The sequence below is a fragment of the Brienomyrus brachyistius genome, chromosome 12, assembly GCF_023856365.1.
Source record: "Brienomyrus brachyistius isolate T26 chromosome 12, BBRACH_0.4, whole genome shotgun sequence".
Lineage (NCBI taxonomy): Eukaryota > Metazoa > Chordata > Actinopteri > Osteoglossiformes > Mormyridae > Brienomyrus > Brienomyrus brachyistius.
The window spans coordinates 17356603-17381552 of record NC_064544.1 but is presented as its reverse complement, the minus strand read 5'-3'; the positions used below and the strand labels follow the sequence as shown (position 1 = coordinate 17381552).

The window sequence follows — 24950 nt, the reverse complement described above, 5'->3', positions numbered from 1 at the left end:
TTTTGCCAGAATTCTACATTCATCCATCCATCCATTTTCCAAACCGCTTGTCCTACTGGGTCGCGGGGGGGCCGGAGCCTATCCCGGAAGCAATGGGCACGAGGCAGGGAACAACCCAGGATGGGGGGCCAGCCCATCGCAGGGCACACTCACACACCGTTCACTCACACATGCACACCTACGGGCAATTTAGCAAGTCCAATTAGCCTCAGCATGTTTTTGGACTGTGGGGGGAAACCGGAGTACCCAGAGGAAACCCCACGACAACATGGGGAAAACATGCAAACTCCGCACACATGTGACCCAGGCAGAGACTCGAATCCGGGTCCCAGAGGTGTGAGGCAACAGTGCTAACACTGCACCACCATGCCGCCCCAGAATTCTACATAATGAGTAATTTTAAAATTAAAGTAGAATTAAAATCAGGTATATTCTTGAAGAGAAATTATTGAAGAGAAATACATTGACGACGTGGAGGACAGGATGGCCAGTGACACCTGCTGGCCAAACTGGGGGGAGACTTAAATGATTCGGACAGACGGGTGCTGACCCTGACAATGTGATTCTATGTTGTATTAGACTTGGGTGCTAATATATCTTAGAACAGGACTGATCTTATAGAGGGAGTAACATGACTTATTGAGGACACTGACCTTTGTGAGACAGTCATGCACTTTCTCTTCTCACTATACATCACAAGGTGAACTTCCATCCATTCGTTCAAAACACTGATGATTGCAGGGATTGCATATGAACTTATTTTTACACTATGGACAATAAGAAAGGGTATTGAGGTAAGAGACCTAAGTGATCTTAATGGAAAACATCTCTCAGTGGGACAGATAACTTGAATAAAATGAGGATGTCTGTTGGCGGCTGGGTTTACTTCGCTGCCTCTCACACAACCTCCTCTACAGCCAGACTGCATTAGCTTGATTGGTACCCTGTGGCAGCATGTCTGAGTCGTCTCCGCAGAACTTGTTTACCTTGCCATGGCTCTCAGTAGGCATAACGGATGAAGAGATGGTGTTTGTGGCCTTTGCTTTCTGTGAAGGTTTGTGTCCAACCCTTGATTGAGTACTTTAATTAGATGGAATTTTTTTAATCTCAGCCTCCAGTTGCCTAATTCTGTCCTCAAGATGTTCTCTTGTAATAGGATCGAGAGTTCCGGATGTGTTAAGGCAAAGAGAGTCAGGACCGTCTAAAGTCAAAAGGGGTTTGGTATGAACTTTTGTTGAAAAGTTCAATAAAAAACCCCCCAGGTGTTATCTTCTCTTGATTTCTTTAACTGATTTTCTTCCTCATAATTCAGTAGTGACTAACAGTAAAGTGAAGGCATCTTCAGAGGAATCACTAAGTGACTCTTTTTGATGTAGTGTTGAGATTAATTAGTCGTCCCAGCAGCCTCTAAGGAAATGCTTTAATAACTGTACGTGAGCATCTTGTCTATCCACACCCTCTGTTTCGGTGGCAACCTGTGAAAGGACCTGAAATTGACAGTTAATCAGATGCACCCTCTTGGCTGTTCTGGTGCATCCCCAAGAACTGGATGTACAGCAATTCACCTCCCATTTCATTGCTATATGTGTTATCTAGATCTTTAAGTTACGGTGGCTCTGAAGGTCAAAACACAATGGCATTTCAGAAATCACAACGACATTTAAGCTAAGCACCTGGTGAGGCATGTGGGCCAATGCCAAGAGCCACATTTAAAGCTGGAAGAAACAAGCTAGACTAGGGTCATTTGGAATATGCCTAGCATGAAGCATAATCTAGTTCATTGGAGAACTTTGGAAAATTTCCCAAGAATGGTCATAAATCACGTAGAGAGGAAGTGTACAGTACATAGGGAACTTGAAACAACACGCTGAACAGTTTCTGGCAAGGGAATGAATACCGACGAGTTCGGAGCTTCTGTATGATGTGCCGTTTGTATGCTACCACTGGTAGCACCTGTCACAGGGTTAAGAAAAGGCTGTGATGTTGATAAATTTGCTGGAGTTGATGTTAGAGGGCTTGTGTTGCCATCCCTTTTTCCATATAGCTCACTGCCTTCTGACTGGTACTAGGGCTAACTTTGTATGCAACAGCTAACACATTGATCTGCTCCTTGAAATTACTAGTCATATCACCAATTGTCATGCCCGGCTCGTCCGCTCCTCGTGTGTGCCACGCCCTCTGATTACCCATGTGTATTTCCCTGATCGTCTCCAGCTTTGTCTAGTTACTTTGATTAGTCCTGTGTATTTAAGTCCTGGTCTCCCCGGTTTCCCTGGTCCGTCATTGATGTCAGTTGCCATCCTATGTTTCCTGATCCCCGGTTACCTGAATAAACCCCGTGTTTGCCCTGATTACGGCTTATCTGCCCGTTTCTGCCTGCTTGCCCGCACGATCGCCGCTTCGCCCGACCGCGGTCGTGACACCAATTGCCCATGCTAAAGGCACTCTCTTATCATTAGGTACCCCATCACTTGCACTGCTCTTTTAGTTGAATGACCTCCCAACAACAATCAGTAGATTGAAGTACCAAGAATCAATGTTCATCCTCCAAAAGCACTGGGGTAATGGGCTTCATGAACTGACACAGAATGGTATTAGAAAAGCCCCCCAGTTGGATTCTGACAGCCTGTTCAAGTAAAACAAATACTACGTCTCGCACATCTTCCTGGGTGACTTCTGATTTATGTATGACTGTGAATTAAAACCATGCTTTGCACAAAATTCAGTTTTGCCTGCCAGTTCAAACAAATGGTGTGACTCACAGTATTGGAAAATTTTCAAATACCGCAATGTGATTTTGTTGTAATTTATGAAACAAAAAAAAGTTCAACATAAATTTATCACAAACCACTCTAAGAGTGATTTAAACAGCAAGGATGAAAATGATTATCATTGTCTTGGAGAACGCATGCAGCACTCATGCCAAAGCAGCGGAGGTAAAAACGGATGTTTAAACGTATATTAGATAACCCCGAATATAGGAATAATTACTAAAATTGCAAAACGTGCTAAGTTTTATTTCTTATGATAGAGCAAACTCCCTGCACTGTAATATCCATCCATCCATTTTCCAAACCGCTTATCCTACTGGGTCGCGGGGGGTCCGGAGCCTATCCCGGAATCAATGGGCACGAGGCAGGGAACAACCTAGGATGGGGGGCCAGCCCATCGCAGGGCACACTCACACACCATTCTTGCACACATGCACACCTACGGGCAATTTAGCAAGTCCAATTAGCCTCAGCATGTCTTTGGACTGTGGGGGGAAACCGGAGTACCCGGAGGAAACCCCACAACGACATGGGAAGAACATACAAACTCCGCACACATGTGACCCAGGCGGAGACTCGAACCCGAATCCCAGAGGTGTGAGGCAACAGTGCTAACCACTGCACCACCATGCCGCCCTGCACTGTAATATCCATAACAAATTGAAGGTAAGAAAAAGCCTGATCTTAAAGTAACAGAATCTACTGATATAATAAACACGAATAACACAAGTTGCCTGTAACGGCAAGTTTGCACAGTTGCTCAAACTGCAAGCTGGGTTCAGCATTAAATGTTAGCGGAATTAGCATTTTCTTGCATACATTTGCATTATGAATCCATGCTGTTTAGCTGTTCCATAGTACTTTTTAAAGTAGGAGGTTTGAAATTTTCATGTTCCAAGTTATTGGGAATGCATGAACACATTTCAATGTGCGATACTACTAATAATGAACAATATATAGAATATGCCATTTTGCTCCTTCAGATAATCCATGTATATCAACTCAGGTGGCATTTTTTGCCGTTTGCATGTGCATTTCAACTAATCAAATGGTGGTGATGCAACCAGATCGGTCTGGTCATGCTTTGGTCCTGCTGGTAACCAGGATCATGACAGCATGGTCCAGGATTGGGTACAGCTTGCATAATTTACAATGGAAACCAGTTTCTTTGCGGTTCGGCTCAGGTATGATTTAGTTCTTGGTGACAAGCAGACACATAGATAAACTTTATTAATCCCCAGAGGGAAATTAAGTTGTCATAACAGCCAGATACATATAAGTACAATTAAAACAATAAAAAATACTGAAGTAAAATACTGCAATAGACAAAAGTGTAAAAATGCAGTCAATATGCATGTATCTGAGATGGAAAAATAAATAATTAAACAAACAAATAGATAAACAATCAGTGCAGAGGAGACACAAGGTAAGAGCCAAATGACATACCTTAGTCAGTCCAGTTTAATGTCCACAGCTCAGACATGGACAGATGAGTTGTAGAGTCTAATGGTACTAGGGAGGATTGATTTCCTGCATTGTTCAAGCAGCAGTGTTTAATGAGTCTCTTGCTGAAGCTACTCTTGATCTTGTCAGGTGTCTTACAGAGGGGGTGAAAGGCATTGTCCATAACTGCCATCAGTTTTGCCAGTATTCTGTCCCTAGCCAACTCCTCCAGAGTGACAAACTTGGAAACAACAACGTACTCTGCCTTTTTGATGAGTCTGTGGGCGTCCTTTGCTTTGATGCCTACTCCCCAACACACTACAGCAAAGAAGATGGTGCTCGCACCAACAGACTGATAAAACATCTGGAGTATCCTTTTGCATGCATTGAAGTACCTTTGCCCCCTCAGAAAATAAAACCTGTTCAGGCCCTTCTTGTAGACAGCCTCTGAGTTTGGTAGACCACTCCAGCTTATTGTCCAGTTGAACAACCAATATGATGTCACAATTTCCACGTCAGTCCCACCGATGCTGACTGAAGAGAGCGGGAACTGAAATCCGCCACCATCTCTTTTGTGTTCATGATGTTTCACTGTAGGTGATTCTACCCACACCACCTCACAAAGCAGTCAACCAGGTCCTTGTATTCATCCTCCTGTCCACTCTCCACATACCCAACTATGACCGTGTCACACTCAACCATGGGCGTGTCATAAGAACATTTTTGCAGATGATATGATATGCAGTACTGAAAGTCTTAAGTGTAGGTGGTGAAAAGGAAGGGAGAGCATAGTTTCCTGCGGGGCTCAGTCAGACAGCTCTGAAGTCTCACAAACTGTGAACCACCCATCAGATAAATGCCAGTCCATGTGACCAGGGAAGCCTCCACATGCATGTCCTCCAGTTTAGCCCTCAGCAGTCTGGGCTGGATGGTATTGAAGGTGATGTCAAAGAACATGACACGAACTGTAGTGTTGAGTATGTCCAGGAAAGAGTACGCCTTCTGCAGCAGATATATTAATGCGTCCTTCACACCCACATGGGGATGATATGCAAACTGCAGAGGGTCTTGGTGCAGCGGAAAAGTGCTTAAAGACACCAACCCATGGTCTCCAGCTCCATTCCGCTTCTCAGTCTGTCTGTCTCTGTTGACCAGATGAAGAAAGTTCTGGGGAAATTCCGCACAGGCAAGGCTGCAGGCCTGATGGAATTAGCCCCATAGTGCTGAAGACATATGCTAGCCAGTTTGGAGAGGTTACTACAGTACCTGTTATTCCTCTTGCTAAGTCTTCAGAAGCTTCCCAGCTCTGGAAGACATCTATGTCCTACAGCCAGCTCCCTTAAGGACTTCAGGCTAATTGCTCTCACTTCACACGTTATGAAATTGAGAGGCTGGGGCCTCTGGTAACAGGCCACCTTTAATCCCCCGCAGTTTGCTTACCAGGCACACATAGGTGTGCAGGTTGTTCCAGTATCTTCTGCTACACGCTCCACTTACTCTGGACAAAGCTGCAACTGCAATTAGGGTCATGTTCTTTGACTTTAGTGCCTTTAACAACATCCAGCCTCTTGGACTGCGGCACTAGATCAGTAAAATGCAGCTTGATGCCCCCGCAGTTTCCTGGAATATGAACTAACTGACTAACAGATGGTAGTTTGCAAGGCTCCAGGACTGCGTGTCGGAGATGGCGGTGAGCAACACTAGGACACCTCAGGGTATCATCCTACCCCCTTCCTGTTTCATTCCCATTATAGAAAGCATCGGCAGTGGAGATGAGTCAGAGTAGGGACCCACCTGCAGCTCAAGATAAGCAAGATAAAGGAGCTGGTGGTGGACTTCCAGTGTAACAGGGAGCCCATGAATCCAGTCACCATCCATGGGGAGGAAGTGAAGGTTGTGCAATCCTAGAGTACATGGGGTTCCAACTGAACAGCAAACAGAGGTAAACAAACAACAACCTCTACCTTTTGAGGTGATTCAGGTCTTTTGATGTGTGTAGCAGGAAGGCCTTGGCAATTAATCGAAGTCTAATTTCAATTAGTTATCGAAATAAGATAATCGAGATAAAATGATTATCGTGTTCATTCCATTTCACAATGGCGATCCCGTTTTGTCTTGTGTTATAAACCCAACATACCCTTTATACCCCCTTTTTAGTCTCTGTCTCAGCTGAATTTCATGTATAGTTCTTGGAAATCCACTGTTAAAAAGGCACATGTTTTAAAAGTTCAATAAGTGAATGATATTTCCGAAGTCAATGAGTAATCATGCTAAATTATCGTGATCTCAGTATTGACCAAAAATAATCATGATTATGATTTTTGCCATAATCGAGCAAGTTGCTGATTATGTCTTACCAGTCCTCTCTGAGTGGCATACTTCACTAAGCTGTGACCTGCTGGGGAAGCAGCATGAATTCAGGCGATGCCAAATGCCTGATCAAACTTACTGGGGGGGGGGGGGCAGCTCCATCACAGGACTGACCCTGTCTTGGGAAACACAGGGAACAAGGCTGAGGAAAATCTAAGAAAAGAATCGTGGCAAAATTAGACAACATTCCGAATAATTCTGCCCATCCATGGATCCGATGCTTATCGAGTACATGGTTGTGGTGACCTACGACCCTCTCCCATGATGCACAGGGAGCAAGGTAAAGGAAAATCTGGATGAGATATAAGCAAGGACTATGGGGGAAATGCAGAGAACCCAGGAAATACCCACATGAACACCAGGAGAACATGTGAACCTCAGAGATAGACATGTAGGGCACATTGCTACAATATTGAGAAACATCTTCCAAGTTTCAAGATTCATGAGATCTTTATTCCATCCATAAATATACATGTGTACATCCGGGATGCACTGTTGTCTCTTCATGGTGCTACATTCACACATTTACTAAGCAATATGCTGTGATTTACTAACATTTACACATCGCCTAGGCAATATATTTCACATACTACATTTACACACTGTTTAGACAAAAAGCTACATATTGTACAATAAAAGCATAAAAGGGACATAAAGACATCATAGTCATGCAAGAACTCAATTTAAACTAAATTGCTGTGCAAGTCCTGATGCACTCATCCATCTTCCAACTGCTTATCCGGGTCGGGATCATGGCATGTATCCTTTTCTGTTTTAATTTCCTTTACTTTAATGATCTTATCGGAAAATTAACTTACATATTAGTGCAGATAACAACGACATCAAACGAAAGACAAAGGCAACTTCACTGCACCCTAATTGCCTCATACAGTCTAAGAGTTCAAGGTTCAAGGTATTTCATTTTGAAGTGAGCATACAGTAGTATAATAAGTTCCTACTTGTGTGCTTCCTATAGCCCGCATTGGCAGAGAAATGTAAGACTACAAATACAATCATACAAAAACGATGAGTATAGCCATCAACAATAAATAACAAAATACCACCACCATAAACAAACAAGCACAGCAAATATAACTAAAAGCATGTCTTGATTGGCATGTTTCTCAACCTACCATTGCGGACACTGAGCTCAAGTCCTCCAATAACTGCAGTCCATTACCGGGTACAATTAGGAAGGGCTAACACTTTTGACCTCAGTATTTTTAAAATCCTGACTACGGCCCTTTGTTCAAGAAGCATTTCGGAGGTGCTTATCATTTTGAGCGTTTATCATTTTGTACTGTATGGCAGAAGGGATGATGCAGAAAATGTGACTGTAGGCTGACAGGTATTCTGTTCAAGTCTGACTCCCTAATAAAGGAGAAACGGGATATAGGCTTAGAGGTACATGTGGTGAGCTCTCTGCACATTTATGTATCAATACCAAGACTGATACCTTAACGTAACGGAGAGATATCAGTTCTTGTATGGAGGAGTCAAAAAATAAATGTAAAGTAGCAATTAAATCATTAAGAAAAGAAACGCAAGCAGGAGGCTGAGAAAAACAAAGTAATATGATTATGATAAACAATCACGTATTACAGTTCTTGTGAGGTCATGATGCAGTAACACACAATATCCACTAGATGACATTTAAAGAAAAGGACTGTTTGCGAAAGACTGACATATCCTGAAGGCTAATTGCTATTTTGAAAAGTAGGTTGTTGTTGTTGTTTTTCTCAGCAAACTAAGGACCCCCCCTCCTTAAAAAAATGTAAATTGGGTTTAACTAAATATAAATTGAAATAATTTATTAAAAATTGAATGTCTCACATGAAACTGCAGTGAAATGTAATGAAATGCGATATGGCAGTATGGGTAGCAGTGCACAAAGCAGAGGTGAAGCCACACAGGCATGGAAGGAATTTAAACTGGAAAAAAATGAAAAGGAAAGCAAATAAAATGAACAAGGGTGAGAAAAGGCTGAATCTGGGAAAAACTGATGTTACACCTCTTGTAAAAAGCAATATCGTATCAAGACTAATCATGAAAGCAAACAGAGGACGTTATGAAAATCAGGCAACATGTTGTCTTACAAATACCTTATGGAGAGATCTTCTTGGATTTTGGTCAGATGGCAGCTGGAATACTTAATTGGGCAGTTAGAAGAGCAAAGCATAAAATATTGTGACACACATACACACAAATACACACTGAAGGAAGATATGGCACCCAAAAGCTGTCAAAATGTGAAAACAGCTCAGTTACAGAGTCATCCACTTTTTGAGAGATAGGGATGTTTTGGAGGAACCCCTGCCATGTTTAAATTCATAACTAGCCCGGCTCAGAAACGTGCCTCAGCTATCTGACACAAGTACAGAGAGCCACATGCGGCCGGCGCAAATACACACACAACAAAGACACACTCTGAATACTACTGTCCAGTAATGCTAAAAAACAGTGGATTAAATTCCATCTCTCTCTCTTTGGCTTTTGTCTCTTTTTCAAGGAATAGACTTTGTCAAATCGCTGACTCAAGAGATCTTCACAGTGGTGCAAAAGTCACACAGTGCGAGGGGGAGGGAGTGAGGGGGTAGGGAAGGCGGTAAGAACTGGATCCATCCAGACTTCCATAAAAACAGTCATGTTAAACTGTTTATCATGGGAGGGGTTTAACTATGAGGGGAAGTACAAGTGATATTAGCTGAAACTGCAGTGAAGTAAATTAATGCATATGTCTAGACCTACGTATGATTTCTTTCACACACTGTGACCTGGAACTTTCACTGCGTTCAGAGGCATCATTTGTTGTCATGGACCCTATGTGATGCGATTGAAATGGGAGGGTGGAAATCAGCCTGGAAGGAAACCATGTTTGTGGCTAACAGTCAGGTGACCTCGTGACAAAGTTACACACCGATGCAATCGAGCAATTTCTTTTTATCACAAAAGCAGCTGGAAAATGAGTGTGGAGATGCTGCGGCTGTGATGGGGGCATCTTTTGCAAACCGGCACCCAGTGACAACCAGCACATAGCGACAACGAGCAATGCAGCAGGGAGCAGAGAATCTCCCATTACTCATACTAAGGCAGACGGACAGGCTAGCAGAAGAACAGACACAGAGCGGAAAACAACATGGAACTAGCGAATGGATAGACACACGTCTGCCGTGAGGAGGAGTTCGAAGAAACACCACATGCCTGAACACATTGTTCTCCACTGGCAGCCCATGTGCTTCAGCATGCCTGGTAAACACGCAGCTCATGTTACACTGAGCTTGGAGTACACACGCCCCTCACTCCTCATCCCTCCCACTGCTCGCTTCCATCCTGCCGACCCATCATAATAAGTACATAGCCCCCCCCCCGATTTTCTCCATCTCCATCTACAGCCACAGCACCTTTTCGTTTCTCATATACCTTCTGCTTCCATACTATGCAACCCCCCCCCCCCCACCCCCCCCAAGATATGTTTTCTCTCTTCTGGTTTCCTCCAATAAACTCAAATTCCTCACTCCCTTCACTCCAGCCGGCCCCTGCTGTCAGATCTCTGCTCAGTTGTGCAACAGTCTCATTGAGGTCTTTGCCCATATCCTATTACAGCAAATAAAGTTTATGGACTAACATCATTAATTCCAGAATATGTGGTAAACAGTGAAGGACAACAGCACTGCACAAATGCCCCAGAGAAAAGGATTGAGGAAGACGAATGAGCAGAGAGATTATGAGAAGAGAAAGCACTGGAGGTGAAGACATGAATGGCCTACATACAGGCCAAACAAATGGATGGTAGTGTCACTGTTCCACCATAGACCATGGAGTCATCGAACCCCCTAGTGCTGGCTCAGTGGCTCTGCGCTCATTACCCATGTGTTCACAACCTATTGTCCCTATCTTCCAGGCAACGGATAGCTAACAGGCAAAACAGACACCACAGCAAATAAACTCCATTTCCTTCTGCAGATGTATAAAGATGCAAATTACTTTGAAAGAACTCAGGTTTATGTTTCTCAATCAACAGTTTTTAAATGTGCACAATGACTGCCTCAAAAATGACAGAGTTCTGCAAAAAATTAAGAGACCATTTTTTTAATCCTGGGTTGATCATGGTTCTGCTGGCAGAAGGCTACACTGTGAGGCAGGCTGCTTCCAGTCTCAGAGTTTCTAAGACAGCAGCACACAAGAACAAGATGAAGCAGGAGACACTGGGAACGACCAGAAACCAGCCAGGTAAAGGGCAGAAGTGACATTCTAATGCCAGAGATGACTTAATTTATCCAGCACTGCCTCATAAATCAGCGGATGACCTCAAGTGACTTTGAAAAATAATGAGAAGCATTAAGTGCAGGTGTGAAGTGCACTGCTAGAACAGTTCAGAACAGGCTCCTAGAAGCAGGACTGAAGACCCATAAAACAAGGATGAAGCCATTCATCAATGAGAAACAGGGAGGAGCCAAAAAAATTTAAAAAAAATTACACAGGTACACACCCATAAATTGAGAAATGAGCGAAATTGAAAATTTTGCTTTTTCCAGAGCTGTTTATTTATTTCAGTTGTGACTTTGTGAGTAATATTAGAAATTAACATGCTACTATTACAGCAGTATGCACCAGAGAAGGAGAATATTGCTTGGTATTAATGTTAGGAAATGTCTTTAACTTTTGATTTGGGTAAATCAGTTTTAGCTCAGAGTAAATTAGCATAATCCACTTCTACTCTCCTATTCATCCATCGTCCTAACCTTCTCTCCCCAGGTTCTCAATAGACTTACTTGCATTGTTCAATCAATTGTTCTCCCTAAATGCATCTTGACCCCCTGCTCCTATATACACATACTGTCTCAGCTTATCTAGCACCCCGAACAATGAAGTGCAGAAACAAACTTGTTCCTTCTCCCTCTAAGTTGGGTCACTATGTTTAATCAGGAACATCCTCATCATTGAACCACTCATCCAGTCTTCTTGACTAAGAAGATCAAACAAATTCAGAAATAAGTTAAACAAACCACCATTGGCCCTACCATGCATCCCATCAGTTCACAATGAATGTTAGGATATTGTTAAACTCCAGGCCGGTTTTAGGCTCCAGACCCCACAGCAAAACAGGAAGCTCCATACTGATCCATAACTTCCCGGAGGAGAAGACCCCTCACATCTTTGACCACAGATGCACAAAACTCCAAACTACTGGACAGAATACCAAAAGCAAGGTCTGGTAATAGCCTCTTTGCCTGAGATTGACTGTACCATGTTGTGAGTAGACTTACAGGCTTTCCCCATCCAATTCCCTTTGCATTTTTGCACCTTCTGATCAAATAGCTGGTGTGGGTGCTGCACATGTCCTATTAGCTGTGATTGACATGTTTCTCAACCTATCATTAGCCAGGGGCCCTTAAGAATTCCATTCTGCCAAACAAATATTACAGACCTTTGTCCTCCTAGCTAGCACCACTGTAAGAAAATGCACACCATCCAGTGTCTGTGAGGAAGAAATACAAGGTCCAAACAGCACATTCTTGATGATTGAGCATAAAGCATATGGGCATTTTTATACCTCTGTCGGTATCATTTAGATAGCTGTGCACTTCTGTAATATCTCTGTCATCTTTATCCAGAAAGATCTGTGACTTGAAATTTTTGATTGATTGCACCTTCTTCTCTCTCTGTGACATATAACTCTATAAATGTGTATGTTTTTTCATCATCAGATCAAAGGCCCTGCTGCTTTTCAAAACTCAAGAAATGTTCATTCCTACGACACCGCAATCAGAAACAGCAGCTGCTATATTGAAATTAGGCGCCCTGTACAGAGTAAGCGTAACTAAACATGGAGAGTGAGAACATGGGAGAGATTTAAAACGCTTGTTTATCTGCTTATAATACAGACAGCATGAAGAGCGACCAAAAAGGGCGGTGTTTTGACGGGTGGGCGGTGCATGGAGGAAAGGATACACATATAGGGCGATATTAACTGTTTTCTTTAATATTGTGGAGATCAAGTCTAACGTAGGAAGTGCGGTAGATATTCCCATTTTGTAATATGGGGATGGGTTTTGGAAACTACTAAATATATATTTTCATTCCATTTCTCAAATTTTGTACGGATACAATGCCGACGCATTGTTTCAGGACTGGTGGGATTTAGAAGCTGTGACAACTGTGACTCCAGATTCGATCGGAAAAAGCCGTTCGTGTCTCTTGACTATCTGGCAGTATAATGATTGTCCGTATTTTTGTTATTTTAACTTCTAGATTTACTTAAGTAAAATATCATTAAGAAGATATAGTAGCAGAAAAGCCGGTAACACGTTTGTTTTCTAACCGTCGTTTCCTTTCATGGTTACAAGTTGCGTTGTAGGTAAGATAAACCTTTTGGGCGTTAAATCGCTAGTACTAAATATCAAGTCTTTGGTGTAGACAAAGCTTGCCTCGCAAATAATACATTATTTGTAAAATAAAAACACAGGGTCTTGCTTCAAGGGTAATTGTACTACACTGAAGCATAATAAACTAGCTATTTAAAGACGGCTACCGACAAAATGCCTTATGTAATACTCGCGTAATACTAATCCGTGAGAATATTCTGTGGATAAGCGTTTTATATGTTATTGCCAAATTGTATCCTTTATCTTTCTGTCTGGGGAAAAGTTGCCTGTTAAACGCCTCGTCCTGGGTTTACCGAGAGAGGAAACTAAATGCACGGCTTCAATGGATATTTATGATATGGATAATAATACTGAAAACACTATTAACAATTAAAATTTTGCAGCATTAAGTGCAGGATCAGTGGTGTACTACACGTGGGTAATAGTAAAAGTTTTGGCATATTAGTCAGTAGACGCAGAAATACGGGGGAAGTAATGGGGATGGAGGGCGCCAGGCATCGGGGGAGCGCAGCTGCCGTGAACGGAGACGGATCCTCGAACTCCGGAAAGGACACCGGGGGCGGCGGTGTGGCGCTCAAGAAAGAGATCGGCCTCGTCAGTGCCTGTGGCATTATTGTAGGTAAGTCTATGAGAAATGAGCTTCACTGAGATCTTTGGCGGCTGCTGTGGTTCCATATGAAGTGTTCAGATGCGTGTTTACAGTCCGGTTGTGTACCGTTACTCCACTTATGTTAGACGTTTCCATGAAAGCCTGGTGTGGGAAATCCAATCCGTGGCTTTCTAAGAGCAGCTGTACACATCACGTTTGCGCAGTCGGGAGCCATGACTGCTTAAGATGGTGTTTTTTTAAAACTACACTTGGGGTACGTGAATCCCACTCTGGTGTTAGGCTTAATCAAAACTGATTCGTGCTATCAATCAGCCTTAATCATCTATTCTCCACATACATGACCTATCTTTGAAATCGCCCAGCAATGTTTCTTCAGTTATCTCCAAGCTGTGAGTGATAAAATGCATTATGGTCAGCTTCTGCCGCGCAGAATGGTCTGCTTGCAAAAATGCTCCTGCGAACTCCTGCGATAATACCAGAAGCGTATCTTGCGAGTCTTACTGCTTAATGGCATCCTCCTTAAACCAGTGGACAGTCACAGCAGTCTCGCCCCTGCACTCTAGACCCAATGTAAACCACAACACGAACCATGACTAAAGAAGGTCAGTAAGAAGATCGCTGGTGAAATGGTTTGTGTGAGAACTGGTGCTATGTTGTTCTTGAAAATCAGTGACGGCTGACACCTGTACCCACTGCATGGTGTACAGATAAGAATTAATATATCTGGCTGTGTTAACTCCAAGTACCCAGGACCTTTTTTTCAAACTTTAGCAAACATCGGGATACTTAGTCTCCATTGTTTTTTATCTTAGCTGCTCTCCTGACAGCCAAGCTGCCTTCAGCAGCCACGTGTGCTTCCTACCACAGTTCTCACAGAAGAGCATGTAATGTAATGTCAGCAACTTTCAGAATATCTACTGACACGCTATTAATCCGTGGGATATAATGAAAGGAGACTAAAATGTCTTGAAGGAATCCAATCAAAGGGGTTTAGCACTGATGATGGAATTTCAGCTTGCGCATTTTCTTAGCTGCTGCACTCTAAAATTAAAATTTTATTATAGCACCGTGATGGGTTTTGTAATGGTGTATAGCCTGGAATTTGCTTGAAGATTTTGTATTTTTAAGAAAATTAAATGCTAATCCCCCTCTTTTATCAGCAGTCACAGTGCAACCCAACTGGAAAACCAAGCACAATACCCTTGTCCATAGCATAGCATAGACATATGGTTGCATAAGCAAGTGGTGTAATTTGTATCTCTTTTTTTTTTGCATAAGATTTTGTTAAATACTTTTTTTTTATTTCATTTTTTTAAATAGACCATGAATGTCATATGGGTGATTTTTTTAATTTATTTATTTTTTATTTTTTTGGTTATGTAGGGGCTCCCGATAGAGATTTCAGTCTTTTTAAAGTTATTTATGCAGCTGGGAGAAAGCTTAATTCATTAGGTTCTGGGAGTGGAGGGTTTCCATAACATTATATCAGAGGTGGTAGATACAGGCAAGTAGAGCTTGTCAGCGCTGTTGCTGTTTGCCACCTAAAATAAACACCTGTTTCAGTGAATTATAAAACAGCCTATTTGCAGGGAAAGTGCGTTGCAGTCGTTCCACTTTATTTTGCAGCATCATTGTGCAGATTTTATAAGTCGGTCAAGGAAATAGAATATTCTTAGTGTTAATACTGATGTCTTGTCCCACTCTACGTTTTCCAGCCGGTGTGGTTTACAAACACGCACTGCAGCCTTGCATATGGGCCTGCGGCTTTGACCTCACTGTAACTGCTCCCTGCCTACTCTTCTGCTTTGTCAGTTTCTGTTTATAGCATCTGCATTTTCAGAAATGTAAAGAGCTGGAAATCACCTGCCACTTGGTTATGGAAGTTGACTTTCTGATTCCCTCTTGGCCGTATTCCTGCTCTCTTGTCTCTTTCTGCCAGGTCAGCAGAATAAGGTCCCATTTCTTCTCCTGCCTGCCAGACTACACTTACCCTTTTGACCCGCCACCTTACCCCACTATCTCTGTCATGTCAATACTAATCACTCGTCTGTGTACTTTTTGAGGCTCCCCGTCGCCTTGCATCATTTGACTGGACCATCTCTTCCTTCTGTTTCAGCAGGGCCTACAATTCAGCTGCCTTCTCTGTGAATCTCAGGATTCTTTGGGGGTCCTGCCACCCTCCTCTCTCTGCTTTATATTCACTTTCCCAACTGTCCCGATCAAACTGTCGTCGTCTCCCCCCCCCCCCCCCCCCTTATTGCTCGTCCAGCTTCCTTTAGCATTTATGGCATCTTACCAAGAACTTTCATTGGGTTTCACCATGTCCACCTGCCCTTGTTCTTTATCCCCTACGGCTGTCTGCCTTTCCCCATCTGATTTTCCTTTTATCATCCATATAGGTTAGTCTCTCTGTGTAATTTAAGTCGACTTTACTTTAAAGATTTCCCATATACCTGGGATACAGTCCAACATTTTAAGGGAATGCTTTTCAACCATTCTTAAACTTCCCAGGACAAATACTCCAGAGTTGGTGACCCCATATTGCAAATGTGTGATTAAATGTAACTTCAGCCTTGAGTCTTGTATTTTCTTTTTTCTTTTCTCTAAACGGGGCTGACGAGCTTCCGCCATGAATATTTAAGATCCGAACATGAAGTGTCTTTCTGTGAATATTACATATTTTGCGTAGAGCACTTCATATGGAGAGCTGCTTTTCATAAATTGTGAAATGTTTCTGCAGACCCCCTAAAACTGCTTGGGTTGGGGGGACCTGAGGCTAAGAACCTCCGTGCTATGAAGGTTATCCCAGGAACCGCAGATACACAGCTACTGTAGGCCTATACATCAGGTCGTGCCACTGTGCGGTGTACAGTATGTGTCTTTCTTATCACCACTTTTTTTGTCTAGGTAACATCATTGGGTCAGGGATCTTTGTGAGCCCAAAGGGAGTTCTGGAGAATGCAAGTTCAGTGGGCCTGGCGCTGATCGTTTGGATCGTGACTGGAATCATCACAGCCATCGGGGCATTGTGTTATGCTGAGCTGGGTGTCACGATCCCAAAGTCTGGTGGAGACTATTCCTATGTGAAGGATATCTTTGGAGGACTCGCTGGGTGAGAGCGAAAGGCTGTTGGGGAGCGATTACGCGAATCAGACTAGTCTAAACATTTGGATATCTGGTATGGAACATTGAATTAAGATGACTTCAATTAGTGCGAACAGTTTTGTTTGTTTATAAGCGCTTGTCTCTCAGAGTAATGTAGTTCAGACCTGCTGCTTTCCTCTTTGAATGTCATTAATTGTGCTCTCACTCTTGTCAGATTCCTGCGCCTATGGATCGCCGTGCTTGTGATCTACCCCACCAACCAGGCTGTGATCGCTCTCACCTTTTCTAACTACGTCCTGCAGCCCCTCTTCCCGACATGCTTTCCGCCCGAGAGCGGGCTCCGCCTGCTGGCCGCCATCTGCCTGTGTGAGTGACTGGGGGGGGGGGGATGTTGGAAGGGCTTGTTTGGAAGGGGATAGAAATGTTGAAAGAGGTGCTAAAAGGCTGGGTTGGGTTAAGGCTGGAAGGTGCGCGTGTGTATTTGTGTGTGTTTGCGCGAGTAAGACGGAGAGACTCTACGGATAATCCAAGTCGTCCACACCTAGCTGCGATCTTTGGAGATGAGCATCTGAGAACTTCACAGGTGCAAGAATATCACAGAGAGAAGTTGGGCTGAGACTGACATTGTAATGCGAAAGCACCGTTAGCAGTTCAGTCTTTGCCTGGGGAATTCCATCGCCTTCATCACCTTCTGATTCTGAAACATGCAGCCTTCTTGCAGCCACTAAAATCTTTAAATTAAAACAGTAATTGGTGTGATTCCCAGTAAACAGGCCTTTGATCTCATGGGTGGGGGTTTACCGCCAGACTCTAATCTCTGCCTTAATGATCACCACTAGATCATATTCATCCCGCAGTGCTTAAAGGTTCCACGTTTGTGTGACTCAACATGGGTTTACTAATTCTGTCCCATTTTTTCCCCCCTCTGGCCAGATTAACATGGACATTGATTTAGAGGTACTTGTCCCAATAAGTTAACAATGCAATATTGTTTTTCTGAAATGTAGATTAGTGGAACCGGTGGATTAGTGGCACTAGGGGGACACCTAGTTCTGATTGGCCAAGGCAGTAGTTATTTGAGTGCCGGCTTTTAATTGGATAGGGTCTGCCTGACAGTGTTTGTATATGGAAAGAAAAAAGCTGAGTAGTATATTTTAAATACATCCCCCTACTCCCCTTAGGTGGCTTCAGAAAGTAGGTGAAAAGTTACTCCTGACCACAAAGGACACTTCCTTCCCCCCCATACTGTCTCTGCTATGCTTTGTTCCATGTTGATTTGGATCTTCAAAGGGGTGTCTATTTTAATAGCGAGTGTGACCTAAAATTGTGGAATCTGGCAGCATGGCAGAATTATGGCGGCAGATTAACCTCAGTGGCTGCTCAGCCGGTTTTACTCGTCACACAGAGTTGGGTGCTGAAATCCATATCTGTATATTATCATATTGTTTCGATAAACGGCATTTGTTTACTTTGCTGATGAACTGGTGTGTGATATATTATGGGAAGTTGATCTCGTCACAAGACGGGTATTATTGCTTGTTAAACTGAGAGTTGTTGATCGGCCAAACAACAGAAGGGATTTATTAATTATGGAGAAATGGTAAGCGAGCGCTGGGCATTCGCCTGTCTGCCAGGCTGCAGCAGGCATCCTCAGATGACATGAAATGCCAGCATAATGACAGGTTGTGTAGCTTTTCGCTGTCGGTTCACCCGTCATGCTGCACGTTACCCTCGCGGCTCCATTTGTTAAAGCATTTTCTCTCCGGTTGTACTACTTCGGTGTTTATCTTTCAACCACAGATTTCTTGCATGATTATGACACGTATGTGATCTTACTTAAAAGCGTGCAGCTCATAAAGTAGTTCAGGAACGTGTCATTTGTAGTGGACTTAATGGCAACAATGACTAATGACCTTGGCTTAAGTACAAAGGCTAATACTTTGAAAAGTGAACAAGTTCACTGTTCACTTTTCGGATTGCTGTTGTGTACAATAAAGAGTGATAAAGTTCGTTGTAATGGAACCGTAAATGAGCAAAGGACAAAACTTAATTATTTTATGGCAAATCTTGTGGACACCCTGATACAACCTCATTCTATAGTGTCTAGTTAACCGTATTATAGAGTTAATGTAGTGGGTCTGTTAATGCCATTTCTCTATACTATGGTTGTCATTCTGTGAGTCATTTCTAATCAAACCTTTATTACTTATCTAACAGTTCATCTTTCTTTTGTCTCTGTCACTATTTTTTTTGTTGTGATTCATGACCCCTTCTGGACAGAAGTGGTATTGAAGTGGTCAGCAATTAATGCTGTGCAGAGACAAAATTGCACCAGTATGCCTTCTGAATTGCTGGGGTCAGACTAGCAAGAGGAAACAGTTGTTAGTTGAGGAAGCAACTTGTCAGGTGCTTTCGTGTGTGTCAGCATTCTGCCATTTCGCAATACAAAAAGATTGTAAGAAATAGTGCTGCGTTGCAAAAATGTGGTTTGGTTTTGATTTCTTAATTTTTTTTTTTTAAATATCAAGTTGATTTTTTTTTTTCACTTTGAAGTGTTTAACTCTTAAATCGCTTTCATTTCACACACGTGAAATAAAATTGCATTTCTGCAGAGCACTGGAAAGCTAGGAAAAATATCCAGTATTTGCTTAATTGACCTATGAAACAATGACTTCAAGTAAACTGTGCAGGACAGTGTATATAGACAATATATGCACATATAGACAATGGAAAGTGCAAAATAACAGTGCAGATATGCAGCTGAAGACCTTTACTATCAGTTTATGGGGCAGGTGAAAGTTGGGCCTGGGAATTGTTATAAATTCGTCAAAAAAATTGTAAAATGTATAATTTAGAGTATAGTTCTATTGACATAAGAAAAAGAGAAAAATAAAACAACCACAACTCTAGGTAGCATGAATCAATGATGGTAAACAAGTGTTGTACTTAATTCTCAACAGTGGCTTGTATTTTATGATATATTGTTGAAGCAGATGACATGCTGCTGAGTAGAAATTGTGTGTGTGTGTGTGTGTGTGTGTGTGAAGTGTTATTATGAAATGTATGTGGTGCAGTTATATATTATGCCACTTGTGAAATTAGCATTCAGCAATGAATCGGCGCGTTACGTTCCAGGCCTTATATCTGTAGGATTATGATCATTGTTTTTTTTGATGCTTCTGTTCTGAGAGAACTGTGGTGCCTTTTAAGAACTACAATTCAAAAAAAATTCTGGCAGAAAGAATGCAAACACTGAAACCAATACTGATCAAGTAAAACATCGGTTTCGGTTAGTCGAGCTGTGCTGCTTGAAGACATGCCGACTTCTCACTATGACTTCGTCTGTTTTCTTCAGTGCTGCTGACATGGGTGAACTGCGCTAGTGTGCGCTGGGCAACGCGTGTCCAGGACATTTTCACCGCTGGAAAGCTGCTGGCCCTGGCCCTCATCATCATCATGGGCATCGTGCAGATCTGCAAAGGTATGCTTTTGTCATTCTCTCCCGCCTGGTTCCTTATCTCGGTACTTGGTCTCTCAGCTCTTGTGTGCAAAGATGCATGCGGTCACCCATGTGCGTAGTATGTGCCAGTCTGCCACTATGCACTGTTTCTGATTTGGTTACCGCGGTATTCCTTGGCACGTGAGCAGCGCTAGTTCATGTACACCTGTCTGCAATTAATCGATGCTAAGGCAATAAAGCCACGTGTTTGAGGTAGGCTAAGAATTAAGAGCATATTAAAAGGTTACATTTTTAATGCTATCACTTTAATGCTGGCACTATCATCCCTCTTAAAAGAATTAATGAACACACGCTAAGGGAAAACATCAAGTGTCTAGTCATATGCTTGCTAGTGTCACTGAAAGGCCACCAATCTATGACGACCTCACTGGTGCTGGTGATGTTGAATCCCTTGCTGCGGTCGCAGTAATCTGATAACTCTGGCATTTTAGTGTAAATGAGTTTGGTGTAAATTTGAGTTTGGTGTAAATGTACAATCCATAATTGTCATTGTATTAGCCTTTTGATGTGAGGCATATATAAGCATCCCTGTGGGAGCCAGTCACCTTATAGAGCTCTTACAAAAAATGTCTTGATCTTTTTTTTTTTTTTTTTTTTTTTTTAAGTTTTATCTTTGGGGAAATATATTACACCCTGGTTTGGTTATTGTTTTCCTAATCTCTTTCATAAATGTCATTGCTTGAGTTAAATGGTTTCTTTCCCCCTCTGCATTGCTTTCATCCAGTCTGTAGAGCTATGAAGAATATAAAAGATTTAATAGTGAAATCTTTCAGAGTGAGTGGGGAACATTAGATCAGACCGAGCAGCGTCTTTTTGGGGCAGGGGGCTGTGAGAGAAGCTGTAGACACAAATGGGCTCGCATGATTCGCTCGGGATTGGCATTACCGCCAGGTGACTGAGCAGGGGATTAAAGTCCACATGCCTCTTCAGTCGCTCTGCTCTGCCCCCCCCCCCCCCCCCCCCCCCCCCCCATCCCATATTCCCAGGCACTCCTTTTAACTCGGTCATGCATGGCTATATCCACTCGCTCCCTCACTTGCATGCAATGCAAATTCTATGTAATATCACAGTACATAACGTGTTCAGTTAGAACACTAAGAGTGCCTTGAGTCGGATCTTATTGAAGGATAGCTGTAGGCTATTATGAATGACCCAGTCTTGTTTTTTTTAGGGGAGTACTACTGGCTGGAACCAGCCCATGCCTTTGAGAGTTTTCAGGACTATGATGTTGGCCTGATTGCTCTAGCCTTCTTACAAGGCTCCTTCGCTTATGGTGGTTGGAATTTCCTCAATTATGTCACAGAAGAGCTTGTTGATCCATACACGTGAGTTCCTCTTATATTCTGCTGGGTCAGGCTGTACCTACTACATGGTAATCAATCAGCGTGACAGTCTACCTTTCTCCCACTCAGGAACCTGCCGCGAGCCATCTATATCTCAATACCTCTTGTGACGTTTGTTTACGTCTTTGCCAACATCGCTTACGTGACGGCAATGAGCCCCCAGGAGCTGCTGGCGTCCAATGCAGTCGCTGTGGTGAGGATTCACGCTTTTCCTTTTCTACTGTGTCATTCTGACACTCGTCTTATTTACAATATTCATGTTTGTACTCGGCGAATACGTAATTTCCTAAATAAATATTGGATGGATGTACAAATTTGATGACCTTTCTCGAAACGCCTGTGCCCTTGCCTCTGCTCTAGTCTCTTCTCGTGCTACCTACCCTAACTCTAACTATACTCTCTGTCTGACGTTTGTTTCCCATTGTAGGCAATAACATACATGTGTGCATTCTGCATCAGTCAGTTTAACCACCCTTTCTTTCCACCTACCTCCCAGACATTTGGTGAGAAGCTACTGGGAGTGATGTCATGGATCATGCCCATCTCTGTGGCTCTTTCTACATTCGGGGGGGTCAATGGATCCCTCTTCACTTCGTCCCGGTCAGTCCATCTATTCCCACCCCCATTACACGGGCTCTCTATACTCCCTTATTTCTGTCTCTCTACCTTTTTTCCCATTTGTCCGGCCTTTCCTGATCTCACAGAAGCACGAAAGGTCTCTCCCAGGCCATTGCCTCCCTACCTCACTGACCCCTACCCTACCAGTAGCTCTGGTCCTGCTCATCTCTTGCGGTTATTATGGCATTTCAATGCTTCTGTTGGATTACGTTTCAGAGTTAACAGACAGCTGCTGGTTTCTCTTTCTCCCTTCCCCCGCTGCTGCTGGGCCTAGTTTGGTATATAAAGATATTGAGTTCTTATCATTTTGGTTCCCACAGGCTGTTTTTCGCAGGAGCAAGAGAAGGTCACCTTCCAAGTCTGCTGGCAATGATTCATGTAAAACGCTGCACACCAATCCCAGCTCTCCTCTTCACTGTAAGTTCTATATGACCCTTCTCCTGTTTTTCATACTGTAATCTTTTGTCACAGCAGTATAATGATCCAATATTCACAGCAACTAAAACACAGCATATTTTAAATGGGCAGTTTTGTTTTCCATTTTTACTCACTTTTCCCGCTAATTTGTTTTGCCCTCTTGATTGCTTAGTCTTGTATCAATGCTTATCATTCTCTCTGTAAAATTGTCATGTCATAAAGAATTAGTCCCTTCGCTCTCACGTTCCTCTTTCCTTTTTCAGTGTGTGTCTACCTTGCTGATGCTCTGCACCAGTGATATGTACACACTCATCAACTATGTGGGTTTCATAAACTACCTCTTTTATGGAGTCACTGTAGCTGGACAGATTGTTCTGCGCATCAAGGAGCCAAATATGCATCGGCCGATAAAGGTGAGCAGACCTCTCAATGATCAATGGGTCTGTCTCTGTGTTTGGTCCAAGACAGATTCTAGTTTGCAATCCACTTTATCTTTTAAAACATTGTGCTTGGTTAAATAGTACTTGACTTCCTGGAGGGCCACATTCCAACAAAGTTGGCAGATTTCCCATTTCAAACAAACGTAATAAACCTGGAAATTGGCTGAGTGAGGTGTGTTTGAGCTGGGAAATCAGCAAACTGTTTGATTCTGGCCCCCCAGCACTGGAATCGGGGAACCCTGATTTAAATACTTGAATGAAGGTTTTAGTGTTAAAATATTGGTTGCTGCAGCTATTTTTATTTAAATGTAGGAATGGTCTATACAGATTTGCCTACCAAATAAAAGCGTTCACAAATTTCTTTAGCATGAAATGACATCATTTTTTAAAATTGCAAGAACCTATTTTCTAAATGGTCCTATGGTAGACAGTTTAAATTTCATCCCTTCATATATTAAGATCTTTTAATTAGAGAATTGAAGATAAAGTACATTGGTGCCTTACTATCATTACCTGGAACTGTGTGTAGACAGATTCCACATGTACCAGGATATTGTATTGTGGTTTGTGAAAGTTGTGCGGGTGCCAGGATTCTGCTATGTGTGAATTTGTTTAACAATTTTTTTTTTTTCCCTCCCACTAGATTAGCCTGATTTGGCCAGTTATCTACCTGCTCTTCTGGGCGTTCCTGCTCATCTTCTCTCTGTATTCAGAGCCAGTGGTGTGTGGTATTGGTCTAGCAATTATGCTCACTGGTGTTCCAGTCTACTTCCTTGGTGTGTACTGGGACAAAAAGCCCCAGTGTTTCAACACATTTGTCGGTATGGCATTTGTTTTTTGATTGATATTATTTATTATTATGCGTATTGTTATTGTCATAGTTGTTGTTTCATCCATTAATATATGAGTAATATGAAATCTGCACAATAGTCACTGATATAAAATTTACAAAACACATCCTCTGCTTTGTAAATGTATCGTGTATTTTGCCAATTCCGATACAGAACATTTTAAATGAGAACTATTAGACTATGCCAGTCGGTTCTGCAGTGTACATGAAACATGTAACCTCCTTTAAGTGAACCTTGTACACCACTCTGTTTGCTTTCTTTCCACAGACAAGCTGACTTATGTAGGCCAGAAATTTTGCGTGGTGGTTTATCCAGCGGAGGAAGAGGGCTCAGACGGAGCTGAGAAAGATGAGAGTTTTCCCCTCTCTGAGAAAGTGGAGGATGATGAAAAGGCACAGAAACAGGAGTGCTGAGCGGAAAAGCTCCCTCAACTGGGAGGATTGTTTTGTACCACTATGACAATAGATACATGCTAATTACTGTTTAAATTGTATTTTTGTCTTCATGTGTTTGTCTGTAACAGCGCTGTCAGATAGGATGATGGGTTTGGGTCAACATGTTTAGCTTTGTTTATAAATGTAAACAGATCTACTGTTTAGATGTGGGCCCGGATTTCACATCTTCTGCAGCATCTTTATCACTGTCAGAAACCAGTCTATATGTATAAATTAAACTGGCCGAACTATAAAGGCTAGAAATCATTCTTGAAATCTCTTAAATGATTTCAACTTACATGTGCCCTTATTACAGCTTGTTTTTTTCCCCTAAATCAAAACCCCTGCATAATTTAATTTTTATTATTATTATTTTTGTAAGTGGAACACTACTCGTGGTTTATTTGTAAATGGTCCTAAAACTGGTTTTGTAATTGTAGAAATGGTTTTAATTCTGTCCTTATTGTCTTTTTATGTGGTTTTTGACAGCAAACATCGGTAAAGTAGCTGTTTGGTTTGAGTAAGACTGCATTTACCGCAGTTCCAACTTAAAAAAAAAACAATTCAAAATATAATATATATAGCAAAACCAAAGCAGTGATTTTATTATTATTGATAATGATTTTGCTGTGTAGGTTTTTG

At 42.3% G+C, this 24950-nt stretch overlaps 1 protein-coding gene across 2 annotated transcripts; it reads left to right on the top strand.

The window, feature by feature from the left end:
- The first annotated feature begins 12548 nt into the window (after positions 1-12548).
- Positions 12549-24563, top strand: LOC125704897 (large neutral amino acids transporter small subunit 2-like). Of its 2 annotated transcripts, XM_048971036.1 has the most exons (12): positions 12549-12942; positions 13416-13589; positions 16488-16692; positions 16900-17051; positions 20041-20166; positions 21377-21530; positions 21618-21741; positions 22045-22148; positions 22487-22583; positions 22847-22996; positions 23667-23844; positions 24142-24563. In XM_048971036.1, exons 1-12 carry the CDS (start codon positions 12921-12923, stop codon positions 24285-24287), a joined length of 1632 nt encoding a protein of 543 aa, XP_048826993.1. In that variant the 5' UTR covers positions 12549-12920; the 3' UTR covers positions 24288-24563. The 2 variants fall into 2 exon arrangements, with proteins under 2 accessions (XP_048826993.1, XP_048826994.1); XM_048971037.1 differs by having other exon boundaries at positions 12549-13589.
- The last annotated feature ends 387 nt before the right edge of the window (positions 24564-24950 follow it).

Coding starts and splice junctions, on each gene's coding strand:
- LOC125704897 (XM_048971036.1), top strand. CDS start 12,921: ATGGTTACAAGTTGCGTTGTAG. Junction 17,052..20,040: donor GCTGGCCGCCATCTGCCTGT/GTGAGTGACTGG, acceptor TGTTTTCTTCAG/TGCTGCTGACATGGGTGAAC. Junction 23,845..24,141: donor GTGTTTCAACACATTTGTCG/GTATGGCATTTG, acceptor TTCTTTCCACAG/ACAAGCTGACTTATGTAGGC.